The sequence below is a fragment of the Hydra vulgaris genome, chromosome 15 (assembly GCF_038396675.1).
Source record: "Hydra vulgaris chromosome 15, alternate assembly HydraT2T_AEP".
NCBI classification, from domain to species: domain Eukaryota; kingdom Metazoa; phylum Cnidaria; class Hydrozoa; order Anthoathecata; family Hydridae; genus Hydra; species Hydra vulgaris.
The window spans coordinates 33,827,192-33,852,500 of NC_088934.1; the positions used below are offsets into that span (position 1 = coordinate 33,827,192).

At 28.8% G+C, this 25,309-nt stretch overlaps 2 protein-coding genes across 6 annotated transcripts in view; both read right to left on the reverse strand.

Moving 5' to 3' along the window:
• LOC105843411 (uncharacterized) overlaps positions 1-11,769 on the reverse strand; it is an 86,747-nt gene extending 74,978 nt beyond the window's left edge. Inside the window, exon 1 of one of the 5 annotated variants that reach the window (XM_065818680.1) lies at positions 11,541-11,769. In XM_065818680.1, coding sequence (XP_065674752.1) covers positions 11,541-11,703 — 163 coding nt within the window. In that variant the 5' untranslated portion in view covers positions 11,704-11,769. Of the gene's footprint in view, positions 1-10,644; positions 11,078-11,540 lie in introns of those variants that run through there. The other 4 variants (XM_065818684.1, XM_065818681.1, XM_065818685.1 and 1 more) reach the window with 4 other exon arrangements.
• Positions 11,770-16,364: 4,595 nt separating this feature from the next.
• LOC124814686 (uncharacterized) overlaps positions 16,365-25,309 on the reverse strand; it is a 34,755-nt gene continuing 25,810 nt past the window's right edge. The window contains exons 6-7 of the mRNA XM_065820266.1: positions 16,788-17,149; positions 16,365-16,707 (exon numbers count right to left, since the gene is read on the reverse strand). Of these exons, the coding sequence (XP_065676338.1) occupies positions 16,415-16,707; positions 16,788-17,149 (655 nt within the window). The 3' untranslated portion in view covers positions 16,365-16,414. The remainder of the gene's footprint in view (positions 16,708-16,787; positions 17,150-25,309) is intronic.

Here is a 25,309-nt window from a genome sequence, read left to right on the forward strand (position 1 = left end):
AAAGAACTGCCTTTGTTTTATCAGATTATATTTGTTTTAATACCTCATTATTTGATCCAATTATACTTCTCATGGATAATACTAAAATTGAAAATATTGATTTCTATATTAATAAACTCACGGAAGATTCAAGTTATAATAATACTTGAAAAAACTTCTTCTAACATTTTTAAAAATAATACCAAAATTGTCACTAATATCATTCGAAATAAGACTGAAAATACTGATGTACAAAGAACATATGATGGTTTAAAAGGCATAGCATATTTCTCATTAATAGATAACTTTTTAATACTGGTATTGTAAAAATATTGACCTTAGTAACCGCATGGCTCCAAAATGATATGGTATTAATTAAATAAGCATAGAACAAAATACAAAAAAGTATCATGATTACATAAAGTTACAGCTGCTTAACTATCTAATTTACTTAGTTTTTTTGGAAAACTTTTAAAGTTATGTTATATTGGAATGTTTTTTAGAATGTTTTTTACACCAGACCTAAGCCATTTAGAAAATATTCAAAAAGGTAAATTATTTGAAAACTTCTTTCATTGTTATTTTTGGTAATACTTTCATTGTTATTTTTGGTGCTTTACGCAAGCCAGCATCAAGAGCAATGTCTTTTTCATAAATATTATGAAAGGTGCTCCATTTAATTTCTCTCCCACATACAATTATAGGATCTTTAAATCAATTAAAGTTAAAATCTGGAAATAAAAATCTTTTGCAATTTAACAAATTATTTCTGATGTTTTTAATAAGATGTACAACATCAAAACAAAGGTAAATTTTTTTTAGATTGTAAATAAAAAACAAATCTTCGGCTTGTTGATTCGATGCACAAAGAATTTTTTTAAAACAAGAAACAGTAGAGGAATGGTCGTCACACACAATAACTCTAACATTAAATTCACATTCAGTTAAAATACGAAGACATTCAAAAATTTCTTCTTTCAACCATTCAGCATTGATTTTTTTTTCAGGAGACGTTTTAATCACATATGGAATGTTTTGTTTCAGGCCAACTATCATAAAACAAACTATTCCCTTTTACATTTCTCCAGACTCATCACTACCAATCATCTCTCCAGCAAAATACTCCTTACATTTTTGCAAGTACATTTCATCAAAAATCAAGCAAATGTCTTGAGATATCTTACCTTCTAATTTTAAACGTTTTGCACAACTTAGAACATCAATATTTCCACTAGTTATTTTTTTAAGTAATGATAAAGATGGTAAAGGCAATCCTTCACAAAAAAGTTGGTATGACTGCATAGAAGTATATTGTAGTATCAGTGAATATTTTATAATATTGGCTGAATAAATAGGTTTTTTCATATATTTAATTTGCTGTAATTCAGTCAATACAGATGAAAATTGTTCGGCTTGTGATTTAATGTAGGTAGGAAAATTTTGAAGCATACTTTTACAAGATAAACGACAATCTCTTCCTTGACGAAACCACTGAGGCAATGGCAGAGGTGAACCTTCGTAAAATAATTTAACATGCATCTCATTGTTTACACGAATGCACTCTGTAACTTCTGGAATAGATAAAGTACTATGACTCAATTTATAAAAAATTACATAATCATGATACTTCAAGAATGAAAAACCATCTGGAGCAAGACTTTCAGTAATATCGTCAAAGCTACTAATCAAATCATTCAATAAAAACTGTTCATATTGATCTGGCTGAAATATTCTTTTAGTTGGTGATTTTCTTAACGAATTAGAAGATTTTATAAGTTGTGATGAACCTTCTTCAGTCAAATTTGTGCAATCAAAAATAGTTGGAATAGGCTATAGTTTTTTTATTAATCTAAAACGTTGTTTCGTGTTACCTTTCTTAAAATATTTTTTTTCAAAGTGTTTGATGCATATAACGGAAGAATTAGTAGGTGTCCAATCTTTTCTATTTACAAATTTAATCCAATTTTTTTTTAACTTTTCATTTTTTGGAAACGAAAATACTACTTTAGATACTTAATTATGATAATTTAAACGACAATTTACAACGCAGCATTTGTTAACCATCTTTTTGAACTTTCAAAGCTGCTTCTTTAAAAACACTTTTTGAGAAAATTGGCCTTCTATTTTTTTCTTTAAAATGCAAAATATCGGACCGTATAATTAAAGTAGGCCATGGTTTAAAATTAATAATGAGCAGTTTTAGAATTACAAACTTAACATTTACAACATTTAGCAAAAAGATTAGATTTCTTTTTAACTCTTAAAACTTACGAATTTGATGTAATTTTCTTTTAATGTAAGCCTTGTTGTTATATTCTGTAGAAAAATTTATTTACATTATTTGATTTTATGTGCAGCAATTGAACTTCGAGTTTTAAATTGTCAAAAAGAAAATGTAAAAGTGTAATTTTGAATTAAGAACAAAACTCAAGGCATTACAAAATTTACTCATCAAGTATTAGCACTCTAATAAATGACATGCTTACGTGTCATGTTTCTTCTCACAGTGTGCTACTGCTACTCCATAAATTTGGAGAATCCACAGGATATCGCTTCAGTGATATTCCACACCGCACAATTGTGGAACAGATGATGCAAGAACTTGGTTTATTTCAGACATACAGACTGCTGAGATGTCACAAACCATGCAACAGTAACTAAGTTAAACAATTTTTGGAAAAAATCATTAAATAAACTTAACTGTCATCTTCACCCATTAGACACAATGACCAGTGCTTGTAAGTCATCGTTTAAAGCATTAGAAACTTCACAAGGGAATCTTTTTGGTAAAGACTGTGTTGCTGCTAACATTGCTGTTCAGCTTAACAAACTCCGTTACAAGAATGGCAAAGGTGTATATATAAATATATGTATATATTCAAGTTTGCAAAAGACTTCTATACAGGGTATATATGTATATACATTGTGTTTTCTTATTTATAGGTGACCTGAAGGGTTTTGTTATATTTTTAGATAACAACAAGCTTCCCAGAGGACTACTACCACGCTACAGGGGAAATCGACTACACATCTTTTTTCACACGAGTGGAGTCTTAATTTATCAATTTATCAGATAATAGCTATTAATCTTTCTATGTGGTTTTTTTTTTTTCACATTCATATATTTATTTTCAGGTATGCACAAGCTGTGTGCAATAGGTTTAATAGGAAAATTATGAACTGGTCCTTGGATAACCAATTTCTATGCTACACAAAGTCAGGGATTTGACTATTTGTCTGCTGTAGAAGTGGTTAAAGATGTTTGCAACATTCTTGTTGAGAGCCAGAAGAATGCACTTTCTTTATTAAACCGAACAACAGACTTTTAGTGATTGTATTAATGATCCGGTGTTTGATTTTATTTAACTTTTCTCCAAGGACTGATGAAATGAGAGACACATTAGCCTGCTGTTTGAGTGCTGTTGTTAACGTCATTGACCAGCAATACCAGCGACTGTTTAACTTGAATACAACTGAAAAACTTAAAGCCCAGACATTATCAGCACAACTTCACAACATTGACTCAGAAGAACTTACGGGTATGTTTAGTGCTGCAAAGCAAAAAACTCCAAATGCTACAATTTGTTTCTTGTCAGCAAAACTGTGTGCATGCAAAAATAAAACCAATGATTATCTCTATGAAAAACCTATTGATGTTTGAAACAAGTTGATATTATGGGGCATCTCCACTGCAAGGAAAAAGTGATTTGCAAACATACAAAAATACGAGAAATTGAAGATAGAATTGATTAAACGAATGGCTGGCAAGCTTCAAAAAAAGGAAAAAAATTTCAAAAAAAAGAAAAACATTTTGAAAAGATTTTCAAAATGTTTTTCTTTTTTTGTGTACCTCAGCAAATAAAACTACTGTTTTCTGATCTAGAAAATAAAAAGGCTGCAGATATTAAGGACATTCTTTTTGGTGATGTTATTGGATAAAATATCTGCCACATAGGGTATGATTCTGCCACTAACAGTCAGAAAATCTACTATGGCCAATTTCTTAGATTAAAAAAAACAACAACATGTATATATCATTTCTTACTTTAAACCAAATGAGTGTGAGGATGAGAATGCTTTTAAGTATGAGATGAATAAATAACAACTGTCTGCAGATATCATGTGGTGATTAGACATTACCATGAATAAATTGTAACATGGGTGTGATGTGTGCGAGTTGATAAATCATAGGGTATATTAATGCTGATAATATATTTATACACTTTTGTTGTTAGACATTGTTTAGAGTATATAGCCTTATAACTCTAAATGTTATAGGTGCTTAGAGTTAATATATGTTTTAAACTTAAGTAAGTCAGTATACAGTAAATCAACTGCAATTATGTGTTACTTAAATATATAGAACAATGATAATATGATTGCATAATAAGTATATTATGTAAGTATATTTTGTATTTTAATTCAAGTAAAATGCTTTTGTTATATTGAATGTGATTTAGAGAAGTTAAAAGTTAGTTTAATTTAATTTATTAGTTTGCTCATGGATATTTCGCCACCAATTTCACATGATTGAACTATGATTATAACTATAATTTTTCTTTTATCTTTTCCCTATATATACAGGGCTCAATAAAAAGGTTGGACATCGTCGTCTCTTGGACCATTCTTGAAACCTGCTAAAGGGCAACAAACCATTGTTGATTTTTTCAGTAAAAATGAACAATGGTTAGTTTCCCCCATATATCAAATCTCAAAAATAGTCCAGGGGGCAGCAACGTCCAACCATTAAATTGAGCCCTGTATATATTAGATTAATTTTATCTTAGGTATCATTGCAAAGTTTTGATTCAGAACACAGAGCTTTAACAAGATGATCCAAGATCAATGCTTTAACAAGACGATCCGAGATCAATGCTTTAAGGAGATGATACACATCTTTGGACTTCTTTCTATTAGGCAGCTAAACTCTTCAAAATGAAAACATCTATTTTCATAACCACAATTCCTCTTTTTTTTACATTTCTTATAAATTTATCTGAAAAAAAGAAGTTTTATATTTCATGTCTAAATTTGGTACAAAGGAGTATGTCCAACTTACATACATTTTGGCCCATTTTTTTTCTAAAACATATAATTACGTTCAAGGATGTTTGAAAACAATATAAAACTACATTTTTTTTTTTTTTTTTTTTTTTAGATTATTCACCTCCCCAAGGCCCGAGGGGGGCCACTACAGTCGAGGAGGCTACTCATTTTTTTGTTTTTTTTATTTTTATTTTTTATTTATTATTTAAAATTTGAAAAATAATTTCAACTCCCTTAAAACACCCCTTTCTCCAAAAAAAAAGGTTTTTAAAGAAATTGTTTGAGGTTTTTTACAAAAAAAAAATTGAAAAAGTATTGCAAATATGTTAATTTGACGTATTATTTTTGTAAAAATAATCAATTAAAAAATAAATAATCAAAAACTAAAGCTCTGTTACATTTAAAGGAGACAATTAAATATTATCTCCTTTTTACATTACTAAAAATGAAAAAAACAAAACAAGATAATAATTTTACAAAATGGTATTTGGAAATAGATATTGTTGTGTTTGTCAAACTATTTCCTTAGGGGGGTGGTGGAACACCCCTGTAAAATCGCCTCTGTTTTTAATAGCACACTTGTTAAAGATATTTTAATAATGAATCAAATCCTTATATTGTTCTAGAAAATTATGAAGATTTTAATTCTACAAATATTGATAATGATTCTGGAGAGTACAATTATGTTGATGACGACGATGATTATTTCAATCTATTGAAGAAAGTACAATTGTATCTGTTTTATTTATAAATGTAAGCCTGATTCGACTCAATTTAGCAAAATAACAAATGAAAGGATAATCGATTTTTCTATTAAAACAAACATATTTATACCAACTGATAGTCGGTGTTGTCAGTTTCATTTGACAGATAGTAAGTGGCTTAAAGATAAATATTTAGATAATATGTCAATTGTAAGAACTCCGTAAACATAACAAAAACAAAACAATAATGTTAGACTTATTTAAAAGTTTTTGATAAAGAGATTTAAAAACAGCATCTATATTTGCAAAATTTATTGATATAAATAATGTAACAAGTGAGTTTTGTTTCCAAAATACAGATTTTACAGAATTAAAAATAATATAAAATTTATTCAATCACTTGAAAGAACAAGTTCTTGCAATTTATTTCTTTTGGTTAAAGACTGGTCTTGATAAAAAATGCAAATGGTTTTATTATTGATGTTAATGGACATTTTGCTGCAACTATTAATGATGCAACTATATTAAGTGATATTTAAAAATAAATAATAATAATAAGTGATATTTATTTTAAAAATAAAAAGTAATTTAAGAGAACTAGTTCAGTCCAAGTTTTAGATAAAAGATAAAATTAATTTAAAAAATAAATTGGAATCATATATTTTGAATACAAAAAGAAAAAGTAAAAAGCAATTCGAACCATTTGATGCATAAGATGTAAATGATTTCCTAAAGTTTTCTGTGGAGGGTATTCAAAAATACATCACATTTCATAGCTATCAGATAAAGCAACATTTTAACAAAAATAGAAAATATATTATTTTGATTGATAAAAATATTCAACATATTCAAGACATTTAAACACTACTAAGTATAGGGTCATTCCATATGAAATCCTCCACCAGACCATGACACCATTACGCCTCAGAATTAATTAATTTCTACCTTACTTGCAGTCCATAGTAAAAAAATAATAACTGCAAAAAATTTAGTTAAAAATACACATGGGTTCCAGAGATATCGTCAGTTAAAGTAATGCTGACTCAGCATTTTAGTGATTATTTGAAGCGACTACAAAGCAACTTTGACATATAGTATCTTCATAATGGCTTAAAGAAATTTCCTAAAATTTGGTATCCCAAAAGATTTTCACTTGAGGAATCCAAAACTAACACCATCAAGACTTGATTGTCTCAGGAAATGCCTCATTTATCTAATTTTGTTCAAAACTATTGACTTATAAATTCATGATTTTTGGAGGTAAAGTAAACACTGTGGCCCAATTTCCTGAGTAAGAAGTTTAATTGTATATCATTATTTTATGTTAGGTCTACTGAAAAAAATTAGATTCATCAATTGTCTCACTAATTCTTGATCAAAATTTGCGTTAAAAAATTGTGTCTTTTTAGAAAAATTTAAATTTTGTAACGAAAGCAATTGAAATGTTTTTTAAAACATTTGAATAAGACATCAAATAGTCTTATTTATTGACTAGTTTAGGATGTTTATAGTCATGGGCCAAGGGAGGGCTAAAGGCCTCTGACCAACTCCACCCCGCCCCCCACCTACCCCAATCTCCCTGGATTTTTTTTTTTTTAAATACACAAAATGATATAAAAATAATTATTAAAATTCAATTTAAAAACATAATTTTTTTTTAGTTTAAGTTTGAGAAACAATTAATTTTTATTATTTCAAATCGATAAATACTTACGCCTTATTTCAAAGTAAGCATTCAAAATTAAGATGTTTTCACGATTTTAAAAATCATAAATTTTGAAAGCAAAGATAATGAAATGTTTTTTGAAACATTTTAACAATCAATATCTTTATGGTATTATTTAGTAGATTAATACTAATATAGTCATTGATATAATAAGGTAAGACAGTGGGATTTATTTAAACCCCCCTCCTTCTCAGCCTTCCATCCAAGGATGTGAAAAAAAGAAAGGAAGAAAGACAAATTCTAAATGCAAAATAGGTAAATAAAATTACATAATTATTTTAAATGTATTTTTTTTTTTTGTAACTGCTTATATTCTTTAATTCTAAATCAGATTTGTTGTACATACGACCTGATATTGTTGTGGGTGTAGATATTATGCATGTAACTTCTGAACTGAGCACCCAACACTCGTCATTTCTCATTGGCAAAAAGAAGTTTTTACCTGGACCATGTGGATGCATGAATCTGACTTATGTATCAAGCACACTTACATCTTCAGCAATCCCTACCCACCAAAATCCATCATAAAAACATGCAATACAATCCATTTTTTTAATGTTTAATGAAATCTCTTTATTATGTTTGCTTTTTGGAATGATATCAAATATTTCAATACACGTATCAATACTTGTTTTTTTATAACTTATAGTGTTTCAGCAATTGGAACAAAATGATGATCTGCCTTTGTGCCAGAAACTGTTCTTCCACCTAAATATCTTTTTTCTAATTGTGCTAGTGTTTGGACGATTTTATCTTAAGAAAATAATTTAAAACAAATTCCATTTATCTTAGCTTTACAAAGGAAATACATTCAATTAACATCTAAAATCTGCCCAGTAGTAATTTGTTTCAGACTTTTCTTGACATCCTAATCTTTTAACAGTCCCACCAATATCATCACAGCAGGATTTACCATGACTGGTAGCAAAAAATACCCATTCAGCATTTAAATCAAAGTCTTTACTGTGATGACAAAGATTGATAAAGTTTTTAAAATTTTTAAATTGTACGACACAACCATTGGAAAAGTATTTCACACTTGATACATCAGGTAGATTTTCTTTGATATATCTAGTTATACCTTCCTAATTCTTGTAAATAAATCCTGTGGCATGATCAACATCTTCTGAAAGGTAACAAAAAGAATTATGCTTGAGAACTTTTTTCTCTATAAAATAAAGAACATTGACTTTTGCTCCAGTGATAACTTTGAATCTCATCCTGAACAACATAATGATAATTTTCAGCAAAATCTCCTAAAAGTAGGCATTCGTTTTGGTTAAGATTTTCATTGCAGTTTTTCAAGTATCTACTTGGTGTTTTTGCAATATATGAATGAGTAGTAAGGTTGCCAATGCTGTCACATAATAAATCATTAAATTCATGTAGTGGCGATTGTAATAGTAGTGTTGTATGATTGGTACTCTGCCATTGCTTGAATGCTACATCTTCTTTGTGCTCATGGTCCATAAACTCCTGCACTAAAAAACTTTTATTGATTCAATACCAGGGCAATGGTTACATCGATGCAACATACATTCTGCATTTTCAAGCGAGCTAACAATCAATGCCATGAAATTTTTGTAACTTTTATTCCACATAATAGCATAAATGAGAAATTTTGTATTTTGTTGATGTATGGATACACATACATTATTAGTACCTGATCCATTAGTTGTAATTCACCATTTAAGTTTAAGTGAACAAAACTTTGACAAACTGACTTGAACATTAAAATCTTTTTTAAATGCAACATGTAGTTCATTAAGACTGAGTAGCAACAATCTTTTTTGAACATGTTGGTTTTTCATAACACTTACAAAATCTTTTTTTCCTGGCACTATTCTTGAAATTCATTACTTTGATAAAAGTTAATCACTAAATTAGCTGTTTCTGGTGAAAGTGGGTTGCCAATTTTTTTTTCGGGCAATGATAGAATTCCATGCTCATTTTTAACTTTTCTTGCAGTTCAAACAAGATACTCAGATACTTTAAAGTAGCTTGATATCTTTGTATGTGTCTATGATTTTAGTTCGAGTATTAACATTTGCACCTTATGGCAATAACAGTCAGTCTTTGAAACTTTTTTGTTTTGTTTCATACATTAAAATGTCTAGATCATGGCCATTGTTAATGTTGTTGTTTGAAATGGGGCTTTTTATTTCTTTTGTTAAAGAAAATACAAACAAGTAAAGAACAACCTTTACTTGTTTGTATTTTATAAAAGAACAAAACAAAATTTTTGCTTGTTTTTGATATAATTAGAGGTAAGCATTCATAGATTTGAATTGAAATAATGAAAAAAATTGTTTCTCAAACCTAAACTAAAAAAAATTATGTTTTTAAATTGAATTTTAATAATTATTTATTATAATATCATTTTATGTATTTAAAAAAATTCAGGAAGATTTGGGCAGGGCGGATTTGGTCAGAGGCCTCCCTGGCCCTCCCTTGGCCTATGACTATAAACATCCTTAACTAGTCAATAAATAACACTATTTGATGTTTTATACAAAAAAATGTTTTAAAAAACATTTCAATTGCTTTTGTTACAAAATTTAAATTTTTTTAAAAAGACAGTTTTTAAACGCAAATTTTGATCAAGTATTAGAGACAATTTATGAATTTAACTTTTTTTAGTAGACCTAAGATAAAATAATGTTATACAATTTAACTTTTTACGCTGGATTTTGGGCCACAATCTTTATTTTACCTCCAAAAATCATGAATTAACAAGTCAATAATTTCGAATAAAATTGGATAAATGAGGCATTTCCTGAGACAATCAAGTTTTGATGGTGTTAGTTCTGGATTCCTCAAGTAAAAATCTACTGGGGTACCAAATTTTAGCTTATACTGATATTTTAAAAATTACCAGATAACTATGAAGCCAAGCTGATCTGGCTTAGATTTTTTAATAGATAATATGTAAGACAATAATGATATGCTGGTGTAAAAATCTAAACACGATCAGCTTTATTTAGATAAGAAATAACAATGCGAAAAAACTGTAAAAAACTCTAAAATTGGTCGGAGTTTTCTTAAGTAATCATTGTACTCAAATTTTATTACTTAAATGTTCATAACTTTTTATAGAATCATCTAATTTTGATAAAATTTACACCATTGTAATACTAAATAAAAAATCTTTCTAAGTATTTAAACATTTGGAAACTTTTACACACATACCTACATTGCAGGGGCGTTTGCAGCGAAGTGATTTGGTGCAGCAATTCAAAATTGAAAATGATCATGATATTGTTAATTGGATTCCCAAAAATGTAATATTAAAATTTCATCACAAATACATTTTTAACAAACCCTCTCTGTAAAAGCAAGTCTAGATTTAAGTTTCTCCAACAGAGTAATCGATCCACGGAATAGCTTGACAAACAAAATTATAGATTCGATCATTTAATTTGTTCTTGAATTGATCGATTGAGTCCGCTTCTATTAGAAGCTGATTCAATCAACCAATTTAAGAACTATCTACACTAATTGTGTAGATATATTATAAAGAGACAATAATTCTTCAAAAACTATTAATAGCTGTCATACAACAATATTTCATGTTACTGTACTCTTTTACATCGGATTCTCAGTTGTTACAGCTTTCACATTTAATTTCGCGCGTATTTTTAAATTTGTTATTGACGTTAAAAATGTTTGAAAGTCGTAAAATTACTTTTAAAAATATCACTTAAAAGTTGAGTTTCCCAGTTTTCCTCTCAAAATGTCTATATAGGTCCACTGAAAGCCCGCTATAACATTTGCTGAGTTATTTCAGAATTTATTAACTAAAAATCTTTTTAACTCGAGAGACTTAAATAATAAACTAAAAATCTTTTTCAATTAATTAGCATAGTTCGCTTTGGCATAGGCTTTGAGTCAAAATTAGCGTATTAGGAAATTGTAAGTTAATCTTTTATATTTTATTTGGTATTTTAACATGAAATTAACAATTTTTCTCAAATGAGAGCTTCTTTAGAAAGATTTTATTTAGCCCTTTTTTTAAATATTAATAAATGATAATTAAAATACTAAAACTCTTAATATACAAGTAAATGCGTTAAATGTAACCTTACATCTCCAATCTTTTTGAAAAGAAGATACAATACTTTCTCGAGATGTCTTAGAATTAAATACCCTGTTTCTGTAATCAGATTCAAAACGATTTATTTCAGCAGCAATTAAAATAAAATAAAATATGAAAAAAATCATATCCCACATTATCTTTTTTAAAGTCATTTTCTACTAAGTTTCTAATACTAAATCGAATAACCCTTAAATATACTTTAAAAAAGAAGACCTTCTAAAACCATCGAATAATGTTTTTAAAAAAACTAAAACTTTTTTCCGGTTTAATTATTGTAAACTATTATTAATAACTTTTTGCTATTAGCTATTTTTTATTATTTATATATATATTAAACTCTTTAAAGATTTCTTTTAAAATTTGTAAAATTAAATTGTGTTGACTTTGGACCAGGGCCGCCGAGAGCTTTCATAAAACCCAGGGCATAGTCATGAGTAGCGCTGCTCACAGTGTTATAAAATGGGTTCTAACATTGACTTTCTGACCCGAGAAAACCCTTTTGTGGAATGATAGCCCACACTATGGGGATCACTTAGATATAAGTATTAAAATCAGATTACAACGTCCTGGCAAGTTATTGATGTTTAAATTTTCTGAATTTATTGATTACACACACATTCGAAAAAAACAGCTTGTTTTGCATTTTTACAGTAAGATATAATTTTAATTTCAAGTAAACAAACATACTGTAGCATAAAGAGCATTATGTTTTATGAAAACATAAAAAAAAGTTGAAAAATTAAAAGATATCAAGAAGATAAGCTTCCTTTATTACCAAACAAATATAATATTTTTTTATTCTTCTGTTTTTCTGTTTAACTTTTCATAAAAATTATTTTTAACTGTGAAAATAAGACAGTTTTTGAATTTCGGGAAAATTTCGGGAAAATAAAAATTTCGGGAAAAGGCATGATTTATTTACTTTATTCACGAGAGCAAAACTGCGCACATCTAATTTTACAAAAAAATGCCGAATACAGCAAAAAACCACCAAGACTGCAGGAAAACTGTCTGTTTTCTTTGCTTCAGTAAATGTCAGAGGGAACTGACACCTTTCCTAAAAGAAAAATGCCAAACAATACTCAATGAGAGGATCGATTTTAGTAATGACAAAGTTCCACTTGGAATTTGTGAAAAGTGTCGTTCTTGTTTAAGAAGAAAGGATTCTGGAGAACACATCAATCTCCCATCACTTAACAATTTTGAGACTATAAAAATTCGACCTCAAACTAGAGACACACTCAACGCGGTTAATGCATGTACTGGAAAATACACGAATTTTGCATTTTTATAAAAAGGTTATATTTCACTGCATTTTTTTAACCCGAATAATTTTTAGAAAAAAAAAATTTTTTTCTCCTAGCGCTTTAGTTTGTCTAAAATCAAATAAAGTTAAATTTTTTATAAATTACTCAAGTTTAGGTATAAAATTTTGCTTTATAGTTGATGGACCATATTTTGGTATAAAATAGTGCTGCTCTCAATGAAGATAAAACATTAAACTGAGAAAACAACTTTTTCAAACAAGTTTTAAGTTATATGTTTAATTTCTAACCAGTCAAATGTCTGCAAACATATTAAAGGTTGAAAAAAATTAGTTATTTCAAGTTTAAAATCTGTTTTTTTCATTTTATATGAAAGTTTTTATTAATATGAGTGTGAAGAACACACAAATTGACATACGACTAGTTAGACTTTTAAAGTTAAACCTCTTAAGGTTTATTTAAAAGTCTAAGCTCAAAATTCAAACAATACTGTGATGTGAGCCATCCCTATTTTATAATGCCATAAAACTATTTTATGAAAATTCCGGTCTTTAAATTATCATAGATTAATATATATATTTTATTTGAATATATATATTTTTTATTTTTTTGTAGAAAATATATATATATTTTCTTATTCCATCGCAAAAGATATGTTAAGTCTTAAACAATATATATAGATATTGTTTAAACTTAACATATCTTTTAAAACTTAACATATGATATTGCTTATAAACAAATTTTGCAGACCGAAAAAAAAATATGTTTGTTATCACCGAGAACAAACAAGACAAAAAAGTTTGAGAACTTGCATTAACGGCGTTGAGACACAATGTGACTGTTTGATTTGTTCTGTTGGAAAACTGAGAAATAATGGTCAACAGAAAACTCAGCTTTTGCAGAGCTCAGCACAAAATACTCCATCTTCAACTGTCCAAAAACGATGCTCTGACTGTTTTTCAATTATTGGAAGAGGATTACCTCATCATTGCACAAAGGGCACTTTGCGAAATAACCTTGTTGCTGTTGCAACCAAGGATCCTGTTGCATCTGAACGAGTTGCTGCTCTTGTTGTTTCAAGTAAGGATTCTTCTCCACATGGCACTGTTCGATTGAGTCAACCACAAGGTGGAAGAATGCTTCCAATAATGCCAGGTAAAAGTTTAACTTTCATGAAAAGGTATTTTAGAAATTTCGAAATTAAACAATATCTGCATTTATTTTAGGTTCCTTATCAGCTAGAAAACTATTTCCTCCAAACCCATCAATTAGTATAAAAGAACTTGTTCAAGTTCAGGCAAACACAGGGCTTTCAAACAATGGCATCAAGAGACTAGCTGCTACAATTAATCAGTCAACTTCACAACATATTGTTGAGAAAAACTATGCTGTAAAATTTGATGCAGTTAGTAAGCAGCTTTCTCACCATTTCACGAGTTCATTGATTAAAGATCATGCTGGATGTGGAAGGATTGTCATTCATTGCAAGGACTTCAAAGAGCTTAAAAATGAACTCATTTCTATGAGAAGCACATCAAACAATCATATTGTGAAAGTTGGAATTGACGGTGGGGGAGGATTCCTGAAAGTAAGCCTTGGAATTATTGAATTAAATCGTGAACCTAACACTCCCCTAGCAAAACTCAATTGCACAAACAAGGTTTTCAAGGACACTGGAGTTAAGCGGCAACTTATTATTGCTGTCTCTGAGGACCTGCAAGAAAACTACTCAAATGTGTCTCAAATTTTCGAATTGATCAATATGAGAGACCAAGATTTTGTTTTGTCCTGTGACCTAAAACTGGCAAATATAATTTGTGGTCTCCAAGCACACTCAAGTGTACACCCCTGCACCTGGTGTGAGTCAAGTGCAAAGGACCTTTTAAATCAAGGAAAATTAAGAACTTTCCAATCTCTTGATCAGAATGTCTCACTTTTCAATGCAGCAGGATCAAACATCAAAAGAGCTCGTAATTACATGAATGTTGTTCATTCTCCTGTATTTGATCTTGCTGGTGGCACATTAGTTTTGGACTTCATACCGCCAATGGAGTTGCATCTCCTTATTGGTGTTTTCAATCATCTCTTTGCTGCCCTACTAAAAGTTTTCCCTCAAGGAACTCTTTGGACTGATTCACTGCACATTAAACAACAGCCTTATCATGGAGGGCATTTTGCAGGAAATGAGTGCAGGAAGCTGCTAAAAAATATTGATCTTCTTCAATCTATTGTCGAGAAACACTCATGCTATGCTGCAATACCATTAGTTGATGTATTTCGAAAATTCAATGCAGTAGTGTCTGCCTGTTTTGGATGCGTTCTTGATCCAAGTTATGTACAAAAAATTGAAGCTTTCAGAGTGGCTTATGTGGCACTGCAAAATGTTTCTGTGACACCCAAGGTTCATGCTGTATTTTTTCATGTAAAAGATTTCATTGACAAACACGGCCAAGCTCTCGGACTTTACTCAGAACAAGCAACAGAGGCAATGCATCACAACTTTCAAGTGCATTGGCAAAGGTACAAACGACCTAACCATCATCCTGAGTACAGTAAAAAGTTGCAATGCTGCCTTGTGGACTTTAATAGTAAACATTGCTTGTGAAAAGAGCCATTTTAGAATGATTTTTTCTTGTATTAGAATATTTATTTTAAAGCATAATTTTCATTTTAGATACACGATAAACTCTCAGAATATGTCTTTTTGTTTCCCTAGTTCATATTTATTGGAATAACCTATATTTTGTACTATATTCTGTCGGTTTTTGACGGAAAACTCGAAAATTATGGTTTATGTCGGTTAAAACTGAAATTTGGCCTACAAAAAAAAAAAAAAAAAAAATCTTGTCGGTAAAATTTGGTTTTTTCATTTTCACCCCCCCTCCCCACGTCTTTGTCGTTCGGTACGGCCCTGTCAATAACTTGCCAGGACGTTGTAATCTGATTTTAATACTTATATCCAAGTGATCCCCATAGTGTGGGCTATCATTCCACAACAGGGTTTTCTCGGGTCAGAAAGTCAAGATTAGAACCCATTTTATAACACTGTGTGCTATGAGTAGGGACGGTTTAAATAAAAAAGATTTAAAGAAATGCATACATATGTATGATATATATAGGCAATATCTGTACAACTATGTAATATAGCTGTACATATTTATCGTTGCATACGCTTTTAAAATTTTTTAGGTCTTCTAAAAGAATTTTATATTATATCAGGAGTATAAACACAACAGTTTTTTACGCCAAAAACCGCAATATTCTTCAGATATCTCACATTTAACAATTAAAATATAAGCATAACAATTTTAAGTTTTTAATATTGTTTAAGATTATAATGTTTCAATATATTTTACGTAAAAGTAAAAGTATAAACAAAACTTTTGCAAAAGGTTGTAATGGTTAAAATTTCGAATTACGCAACCATTAAACGCTAGTAATGAATATAAATTTATATAATGTTTATAAATGTTTTATATATATATATATATATATATATATATATATATATATATATATATATATATATATATATATATATATATATATATATATATATATATGCATATATATAATTATCATTAACTGTTTGCAACATTTAACTTGTAACAGTCAGGTAAAAACTAACGGATGACGAACATTTATTTTCAGTTGCTTCAGCCGAGTAAATTCCTTCAACGCTTTTATCCAAATTTACAATTTTTAATAATGTCATTGAGAATTGACTGTCAATAGTGAATTTTGAGAATGAATATATATTGTTCTTTTCAAGTAATCGGTATCCAAATAGCCACCTTATGACTGAGTTAGGTCTATGTTTCACTTTTAAAGTAATATCTTTTCCAATGGTTCCTTCAATAGTGTTAGTATCTTGATATAAATATGGCGTATCTAAGCGGGAAAAAACGATACTTTTACATCAACAAAAACATAAAACAGTTTTGTTGTTAAATGTAAATGAGTGAGCTTACCAAGAAACTTTATGTTTTGGATAGATTCAATATCACCAGATGAAACTGTGGCTTTCACTTTAAGGGATGTTACTTTTGTTATTTTTGAGATTTTTATCGTCAAGCCTGTAGCAGACACAAAAAAGCTCTCCGGCATAGTAATAACATCGTACCAGGTAATATTATTATTTGTGAATAGCCATTGAATTAAGTCTGGATTAATGTTGTTTGTACCAAAAACATTCGCATCGACAAATGTAGAATAGCCAGGGCAGTAAAATATTTCATTTAATACTATAGTAATGGATGTTTGTACGACTAACTCAAAGTTTAAACTGAATGTTATCAATTCTAGTAATGGGTTACCTTCGGTGAATATATATCTAAAAACAAAAGCAAAAATAATTTTGTGCTGGTTGGCACAACTGCATTGGATTTTTGTTGGCTGGTTCAACCATACGTTAGCAAAATACGTTTTGCGTTGCGTTGGTTAAATTATCTACATTTTACGTTAATTTGTGTAACGCAGAGATAATGTTGGTGTTACGTGGACAAGAGTTGCAAAAAGTTTTTTTTCTGTCGTGTTTTTTCAACATCGATTTTAACTCGACTACATGATTTTTTTTGTTGCTTTTTATGGTAGGTTTTTTTTTATGGTAGTTTTTTTTTTATTTTTACGGATTCTTATAGTGTTTTTGTTTACTTTGAGCAAAAGACGTGATTAAATACAGATTTTTTTTGGCTGTAGTGTTATTTCATTCATAAAACAAAAGTATTTATTTAGGTAACTCTCATTCATTTCATTAAATATTAACTTAAAAAAATATTTGGATTAGAATAATTAAAATGTTTAAACTTAAAAAATTTTGATCCTTTAAATTTAGAAAAAGAAATTACTAAAAAAATGTTGCCAAAAAGTTTAGTGTTCCTCAAAACACTTTAACTTACTGGATTAAGCATAAAGAAGATATAATCAGAAAGTATGAGTCTGCTCAATTTGGAGAAAGAGACAAAAGTTAAGTTTGTTTCCGTTGAGAAAGCTGTATATAAATGATTTATGAACGCCGTGAACAAAATGTACTGACTGGTGGACATACCATTGAGGAGAAAGCCTTAGATTTAGCAAATATACTCAACATTGTGGAATTTAAAGCTTCTTAAGGGTGTATTATGGCTGAGTGGGGAAAATAATGAATTTATCAAACGCCAGATTGAGCATATGTGCAAAGCTTACAATGAGCTAAATTCATCGGAAATGTCAATTGAAGTGAATCGTCTGCAACGTCATATGACAGTGTTCCAAACAAACACCAAGATTTAAAGAATTGAAGTATTTAAGAAGTCTTGTCTTGGATTATCAAATAGTGCCTGCAAGAAAGTGTACCTGATCTTTTTGTGGCCATCAGAATTTGTTTAAACAATAACTGTATCAGTAGCCAGTAGTGAAAGGAGCTTCTTAAAGTTAAAATTTATAAAAAGCTATCTACGCTCAACGAAAAGACAAAAACGTTTATCTAATAACGTGCGTGTAATTGATTCGTAGAATAATGTTAGCATGCAAATATGTTTAGAATAAATCATGTCTAAAAATAGAAATTGTGTTATATAATATACAGGTGACTCACGCTTGTAATTGTCGTTTTTCTGTTTAGCATCATTTGGGTACATTGTTTTATAATACAGTTTTACTGTATTATAAAACAATGTATTAATGTAGTTTTCACTGGTGCTGCATTTGGAGGTCTTATACCTGAATTTAACAACACAAAAAAAAAAGTTTAAGAAGAGCTGCCCCAAAATACAATGTTTGCCACAAAACTGTCTTAAATACTTTGAACAGGCATAGTGTTTATTGTCACAAGCGAAAACCAGCGCCATTTTACCATCCAGCTAAGAAAAGCCTTTGGACAACTTTATTGACATTTAACAAAGGGAGCAGGTGGACTTCCGATTATCATAATGGATGATGAAACATATGTAACACAGAATGATGGGGCCAAGTTTTCAAGTAAAACTTTTTATGCTAAAGATGTCTCAACAACTCCAAAGGAGATTCGCTTCTCAGGTCGCATCAAGTTTCCCTTTAAAGTAGGTGTTTGGTATGCATTTTGTGATCATGGTGTTTCTAATTACTTATCTGGAACCAGGAAATGGCCATAGATGTCCAGATGTACAAATTTGAATGCCTTCAACGAAGACTAATCCCCTACATTGAGAAGCACTGCCCTTATAAAGCTTGCATCTTTTGGCCAGACAAAGCTTCGTCACATTATTCTTCAAAAGTAGTTAAGTATTTAAACAACAAACAAATTCCATTCGGTTTGAAACAAAATAACCCCGAAAATGTCCCTCAATGTCGGCCTATCGAGCTCCTTCATGCTGAAATCAAAAGGCAAGTGTTTGCTGATTCCTTTCAACTAGAGAATGTTGATCAATTAAAATCAAGAGTATGTCAAATCATGAATAAGCTTGTAAAGCATGCTCCGAAAATGTCTACTAACTTTTCCGTGCTCCTGTTGACAAAGCTTATCGCAATGGTTTATTATCTGTTCAAAAGTAACTTGTAAACTTGTATATGAATAAAAATCTTTTATTGGAATGAATACTTTGTCTTTCTTTTACGAGTTTTTCAAAATTTTTTAAGAATAACAAGATTTTAACAAAATTCTACGAATCAATTACACACACGTTATGGCCATTTTATCTATTGAACATAAAATGTCTTCCAAAATTAAATTTGATAAAATTATTGATAATTTTTGCATCACCGAAAGCTAGAAAAGGGAAAATACGTTAACTCTTAGTCGTTTCAGCGATGCTCTACAATTTAAATAGGTGTACCTCTTAAACATTATTTTTTTCATTACTCAGGTTATCAACTATCTAGCAAATACGATAGCTTAATATATTCCTATGTTAATTTGTTTGATAGATACCTCAATAGCTGAAAGTACTGTGTAATTCTCAGTATTTGTATGCGTAAACATTGTATTTTCTTTACATATATATATATATATATATATATATATATATATATATATATATATATATATATATATATATATATATATATACATACACACATTATTGATTATTAATGACTGCATTACCTAAAATAAAATAAATTACCTAAAATTTATAATTTTAGGTAATTTATTTGATAATAACTCTTCCCTCCTCCCCAAAGAAGGTGATTTCCAAGTTATAGTCGGTTTTTTACTAATTTAGTCGGCTAGTCGAGTATTTAACACCATTCAGTCGGGTATATTTTAGTTTTGAGAACCTCTTTTTTTTTTTTTGAAGGAACCAGTCGTACTTTTCTTAAAAATTTCCATATATTTTCCACTAGTTATTTTTTAAGTAACGGTAATGATGATTAAGTAATGATAATGATGATTAAGTAATGATAATGATGATTAAGACAATTCTTTACGCAAAAATTGGTATGACAGTATAAAAGTATATTTTAATCTTAGTGAATACTTAATAATATTGGCTGAATAAATAGGTTTCTTTATATATTTAATTTGCTCAATACAGGTGAAAGTTGTTTGTCTTGTGATTTAATGTAGTTAGCAAAATTATGAAGCATACTTTTACAAGATAAACGACAATCTCCTCTTTGACGAAACCGCTGAGGCAATGGCAGAGGTGAATCTTTGTAAAATAATTTAACATGCATCTCATTGACAATGAAATGCAACTTCTGTAACTTCTTGAATAGATAAAACTTCTGGAATAAATAATATTACGACTCAATTTATAAAAAATTACACAACCATCATACTTGAAGAATGAAAAACTACCATAAGCAAGATTTTCAGTAATATCGGCAAAGTTATTAATTAAATCATTTAATAAAAACTGACCATATTGATTTTGCTAAAACATTCGTTTAGTTGGTGATTTTTCTAATGAAATAGAATATTTTATAAGTTGTGATGAACCTTCTTTAGTCAAATTTGTTTAATTAAATGTAGGTGGAATAGGTTTTATTTTTTTATCAACCTAAAACGTTGATCTGTGTTAGCTTTACTATAATATTTTTTTTCAAAATGTTTGACGCATAAAAAAGGAAAAACTAGTAGGTGTCTAATCTTTTCTATTTACAAATTTAATCTAATTTTTTTTCTTCTTTTTTTAGTCTTCATTTTTTGGAAACGAAAACTCTATTGTAGATACTTCACCATAATCATGATAATTTGAACGACAATTCACAACGCAACATTTGTTAACCATCTCTTAGAACGTCCTAAGAAGGTTAATGCTGAGGGTAGAAAGTTGCTCTTATCATAGATAACTGCCCAAATCATCCTAATTGATGACCTAAAACATCTTAAAGCAATTGAATTAGTATTTTTATCACCAAACACAACCTCCAAAACTCAACCAATGGACCAGAAAGTCATAAGGCCATTTAAGGTTTTTTATCGCACGAATGTTGTGAGGCGTCAGATCAAATTCATCGATGCTGGTAAAACGACCACAAATATCAACATTCCTGAAGCTATGAGCATGTTGGTCAATTCATGGAATGCTGTATCGACAAACACTGTAATGAATTGTTTTAGAAAGGCAGACATCTCGCATGAAATATAGTTTGCAAGTAGAAATGGTGAAGATGATCCTTTCGAACTGCTTGAAGAGAGCGTCAATGAGTTTTGATCACGTGGTTTAGTAGACAAATATTTTGCTGTTGAATATTACATAGAAGATACATAAATTAATGTTGAAGATAAACATAGATTTTGATATTTGTACAAGCGAAGCAATTGCTATCACATATCGAGAAATTCTGGATTTCATTTTAATCAACAATTGTGATTAGGTAGATAAGGAGATAGATAAAGAATAAAACAATTTGCCTACCAAAAAGCCAAAATTATTAAATATTGAACGTCAATAGGGTTAATTGAATGTTCGTCTCTTTTTGAAATAATGGCGTTGAAATCCGACAACCGCTAAGCCTGGTATCAAAAATGTTTGATAAACATTCTTTAGAAGCAAAAAAGCAATCGAAAATGGACGATTTTTTCAAAAAAATTGTCATTTTTATTATAACTTTTTTTAATTTTAAATTTGTTTTTTGAAGGTAAAGACTTATTCTAAAGTTTTTCTTCTTTTTCACTCTCTATTTCTGTTAAAATTTGATTGTAACTTGAAATAGTTCACTTTAAAGAAGATTTTACAGTTATTTGAACTTTTGGTTATTTGAAATAATTTCTTGTTCCCCTTTGAGGTTTGAATAACCGGGAGTTTACTGTAACTGAAATTATTTGAACTTTTATTTTTTACTTTATATTTATTTTTTTATTAGTTTATTTATATGAAGTTATTTTTTTATTTGTTTGTTTATATGAAGTTATTTCTTTATTAGTTTATTTATATGAAGTTATTTTTTTAATTGTTTATTTATATGAAGTTATTTTTTTATTAGTTTATTTATATGAAGTTATTTTTTTATTAGTTTATTTATATGAAGTTATTTCTTTATTAGTTTATTTATATGAAGTTATTTTTTTATTAGTTTATTTATATGAAGTTATTTTTTTAATTGTTTATTTATATGAAGTTATTTTTTTATTAGTTTATTTATATGAAGTTATTTTTTTATTAGTTTATTTATATGAAGTTATTTCTTTATTAGTTTATTTATATGAAGTTATTTTTTTATTAGTTTTATTAGTTTATTATTTTTTACTTTATATAATTGAAGAATAAATGAAATTATTTGAACTTTTAGGACAATACTTATTGTTTTTTTTTCTGTTAAAAAACAATCGGTATTGTCCTAAAGGTGAGGAAGAAGGCCAAGAAAATAAAATCAAACAGAATGATAAAAATGTTCTGATGACAATAAAATTCAATCGGAAGAATATGATACCGATGATAAAGCACCTGATGAAGGCTCGATAAATTCATCAATTTTATCACGTGTGATCTTATTCCACGTGGCTTTAAAGCTATTCATAGCATACCAGTAAAAAAAAAGAAAGTTAAGTAAAAAATATATTCTATTATAAATCAGTATATTTAATTATTCATTACAATGGATAAGAAAAATAATAATAGTGATTTCAAGAAAAAAAAACGACATTTGTATCGAAGCAGATAAATCAGGTATTTCAATAAATATGGTTCGTGAAATCATTCACAAAATATTTTAAAAACAACAGAACGCCATTTAAAACTTATATCTGGCGACCTAAATTAAACAAATGATAGAGTTGACTCATTATTGAAAGAAGCAAATAGTTCAAAAGAAAAGTGCGAACTGTTATAAACTGTTATAAACGGAAAATGGAAATTTAAAAGGGGGTTTTAAAAGAGTATGTGAACGTATGAAAATCTTAGAAAATGTTAATAAAGATATCAAAAAAAAATTAATTATATTAATTTTTATGAATATAGAAATTACACAAAAATAATGGTAAATATTCAATTATTATTTATGACAAACTTATTGTTAAAGAATTTAGGAATTAGCAAATCAGCGCTTAAAAATTATATTACATATTTTTCTTATTAATACTCTTATTTAAAATGAGTTTAATTCATTACGAACTAAAAAATCGATAATTTAAAAAAATTATTCTTATCCTGATATTAACTTTTATAATAATAATAATTAAGTAAAAAATATTAACCCATTATATTACAATGTAAATTCAAAAAAATATCAAAAATATTCTTCGTGGTAATATTAGAAGCATTCAAAAAATTTTATTTCATTAAAAACAATTTTTTATATAAATTAATATGAATTTTCAAATTATTTGTTTCAGCGAGACCGGGTGTGATGACAAAAATATTGAGAAAAACTCTAAAAATGATTCACCAAATTAGGACCAAGAGCAAGGTAGGTGGGTGTTTGTGTAGTTAAGTCAGATTTAAGTATACTTAAACCTGAAAATGGTTTGTATAAAGCATGGACAATAATCTTTTTTGAGGTTTTATTAACGATTTCAACGCACAAAGACTCATAATCAATAGTGGTTATATATAACCATTATTGGTTATGAGTCTTTGTGCGTTGAAATTGTTAATAAAACCTCAAAAAAAATTATTGTTCATGTTTTATACAGACCATTTTCAGGTTCAATTAAACTGTTTGAAGACCACGTTAAAAGCGTTATTAAAAATAATTCGATTTAAAATAAACAAACAGTTTATCTGGTTGGTGACTTGAACTTCAATATTTTGGGTTATGACACAAATAAAAAGTCATTTTTGAAAATAGTTATATACCAATCATCAATTAACCTACGCGCATACCTAGAAAAAGTGAAACTTTAGTTGATGAAATTATTATGACTTTATAAATATAAAGATAAAAACTTTATAAATATAAAGATAAAAACAGCAATAATGAAAACAAATATTTCTGGTCATTTTCCCATATTAATTATTGCACAAAAATGTAATAAAGGTGATTTCCAAAAAAAATAAAAAAATAATAACAAGATTAATAAACGACTCTTCAATTAAATATTTTTATAACCTTTTATCAAGTATTAACAGGGATGGCCTTTTACTGAATCTTAACGCTGATAAAGTCTACGGTATATTTATATCAAAATATTATAAATATTATTTTAAGGCATTTCCTTAAGGTTCAAATTTGGTTAAATCAAAAACGTTATTAAACCCATGGATAACTAAGGGTATTTTTAAATCTTAAAAAAAAAACAACCAGCAAATTTCTTAAAAAAAAATTCTTTGTAATGAAACTAATTACAAAAACTATGAACTCCTCTTTGAGTCAATTTTAAAAGGATCTAAAAGAAAACTATTAATCAGATCAATTAAAAAAGTTTTTTTTTGACGTTGGATGTTCTTTACTAACCATCTGCTTCATAATTGTCCACTTGTTTTTAATCGGGTTTAAGTTCGGATTTGAACAAGACCATGGACCAAGCAACAGGACTCCCTCGTCTTCCATTCAGCATTTGACAGCTGTTGTCTGGTGGCAGGGTGCACCATCATACTGAAAATGAGTTTAGGAGTGTATTACCATATATAGGTGAAGTTTTTCTCTCAAAACATCCAAGTAAACTTTCCCATTACTGGCCATATTTTTCGGTATAAACCAAATACATCAATAAGCCACCCCACACCATGGATTTTGAGCCTGGTTGACTGTTGGGGTCATATATTTTACATTGTACCTTTGGTTGATGAGTCTCCAAACTACCTTGATGTAACACGTGTAATGAGCGAAGGTTGATTCATAAAAAAAAGGGACCTTGGTTGGCTTTTGTGTGGGTAGATTAAATTTAATTAGCAGACGCCTTCTAACAGTCCGGGTGCTCACTCCAGTAGGTATTTGGGAAGCAATGTCAACCAAACACATGCTTGAATGAGCAATTTCAGTTCTTCGGATACGCCTATCAGTTGCTGCTGACGCCATTTTAAGGTCTACCTGAGTGTTAACGAGATTTGTAACTTTCCAATTTGGCTGTTCTAGTCGGAGTCTTGTACAATGATGACTGGGACACATTGAAAATCTGAGAAATTTTTCGTTGGGACATATTTTGCTGGCT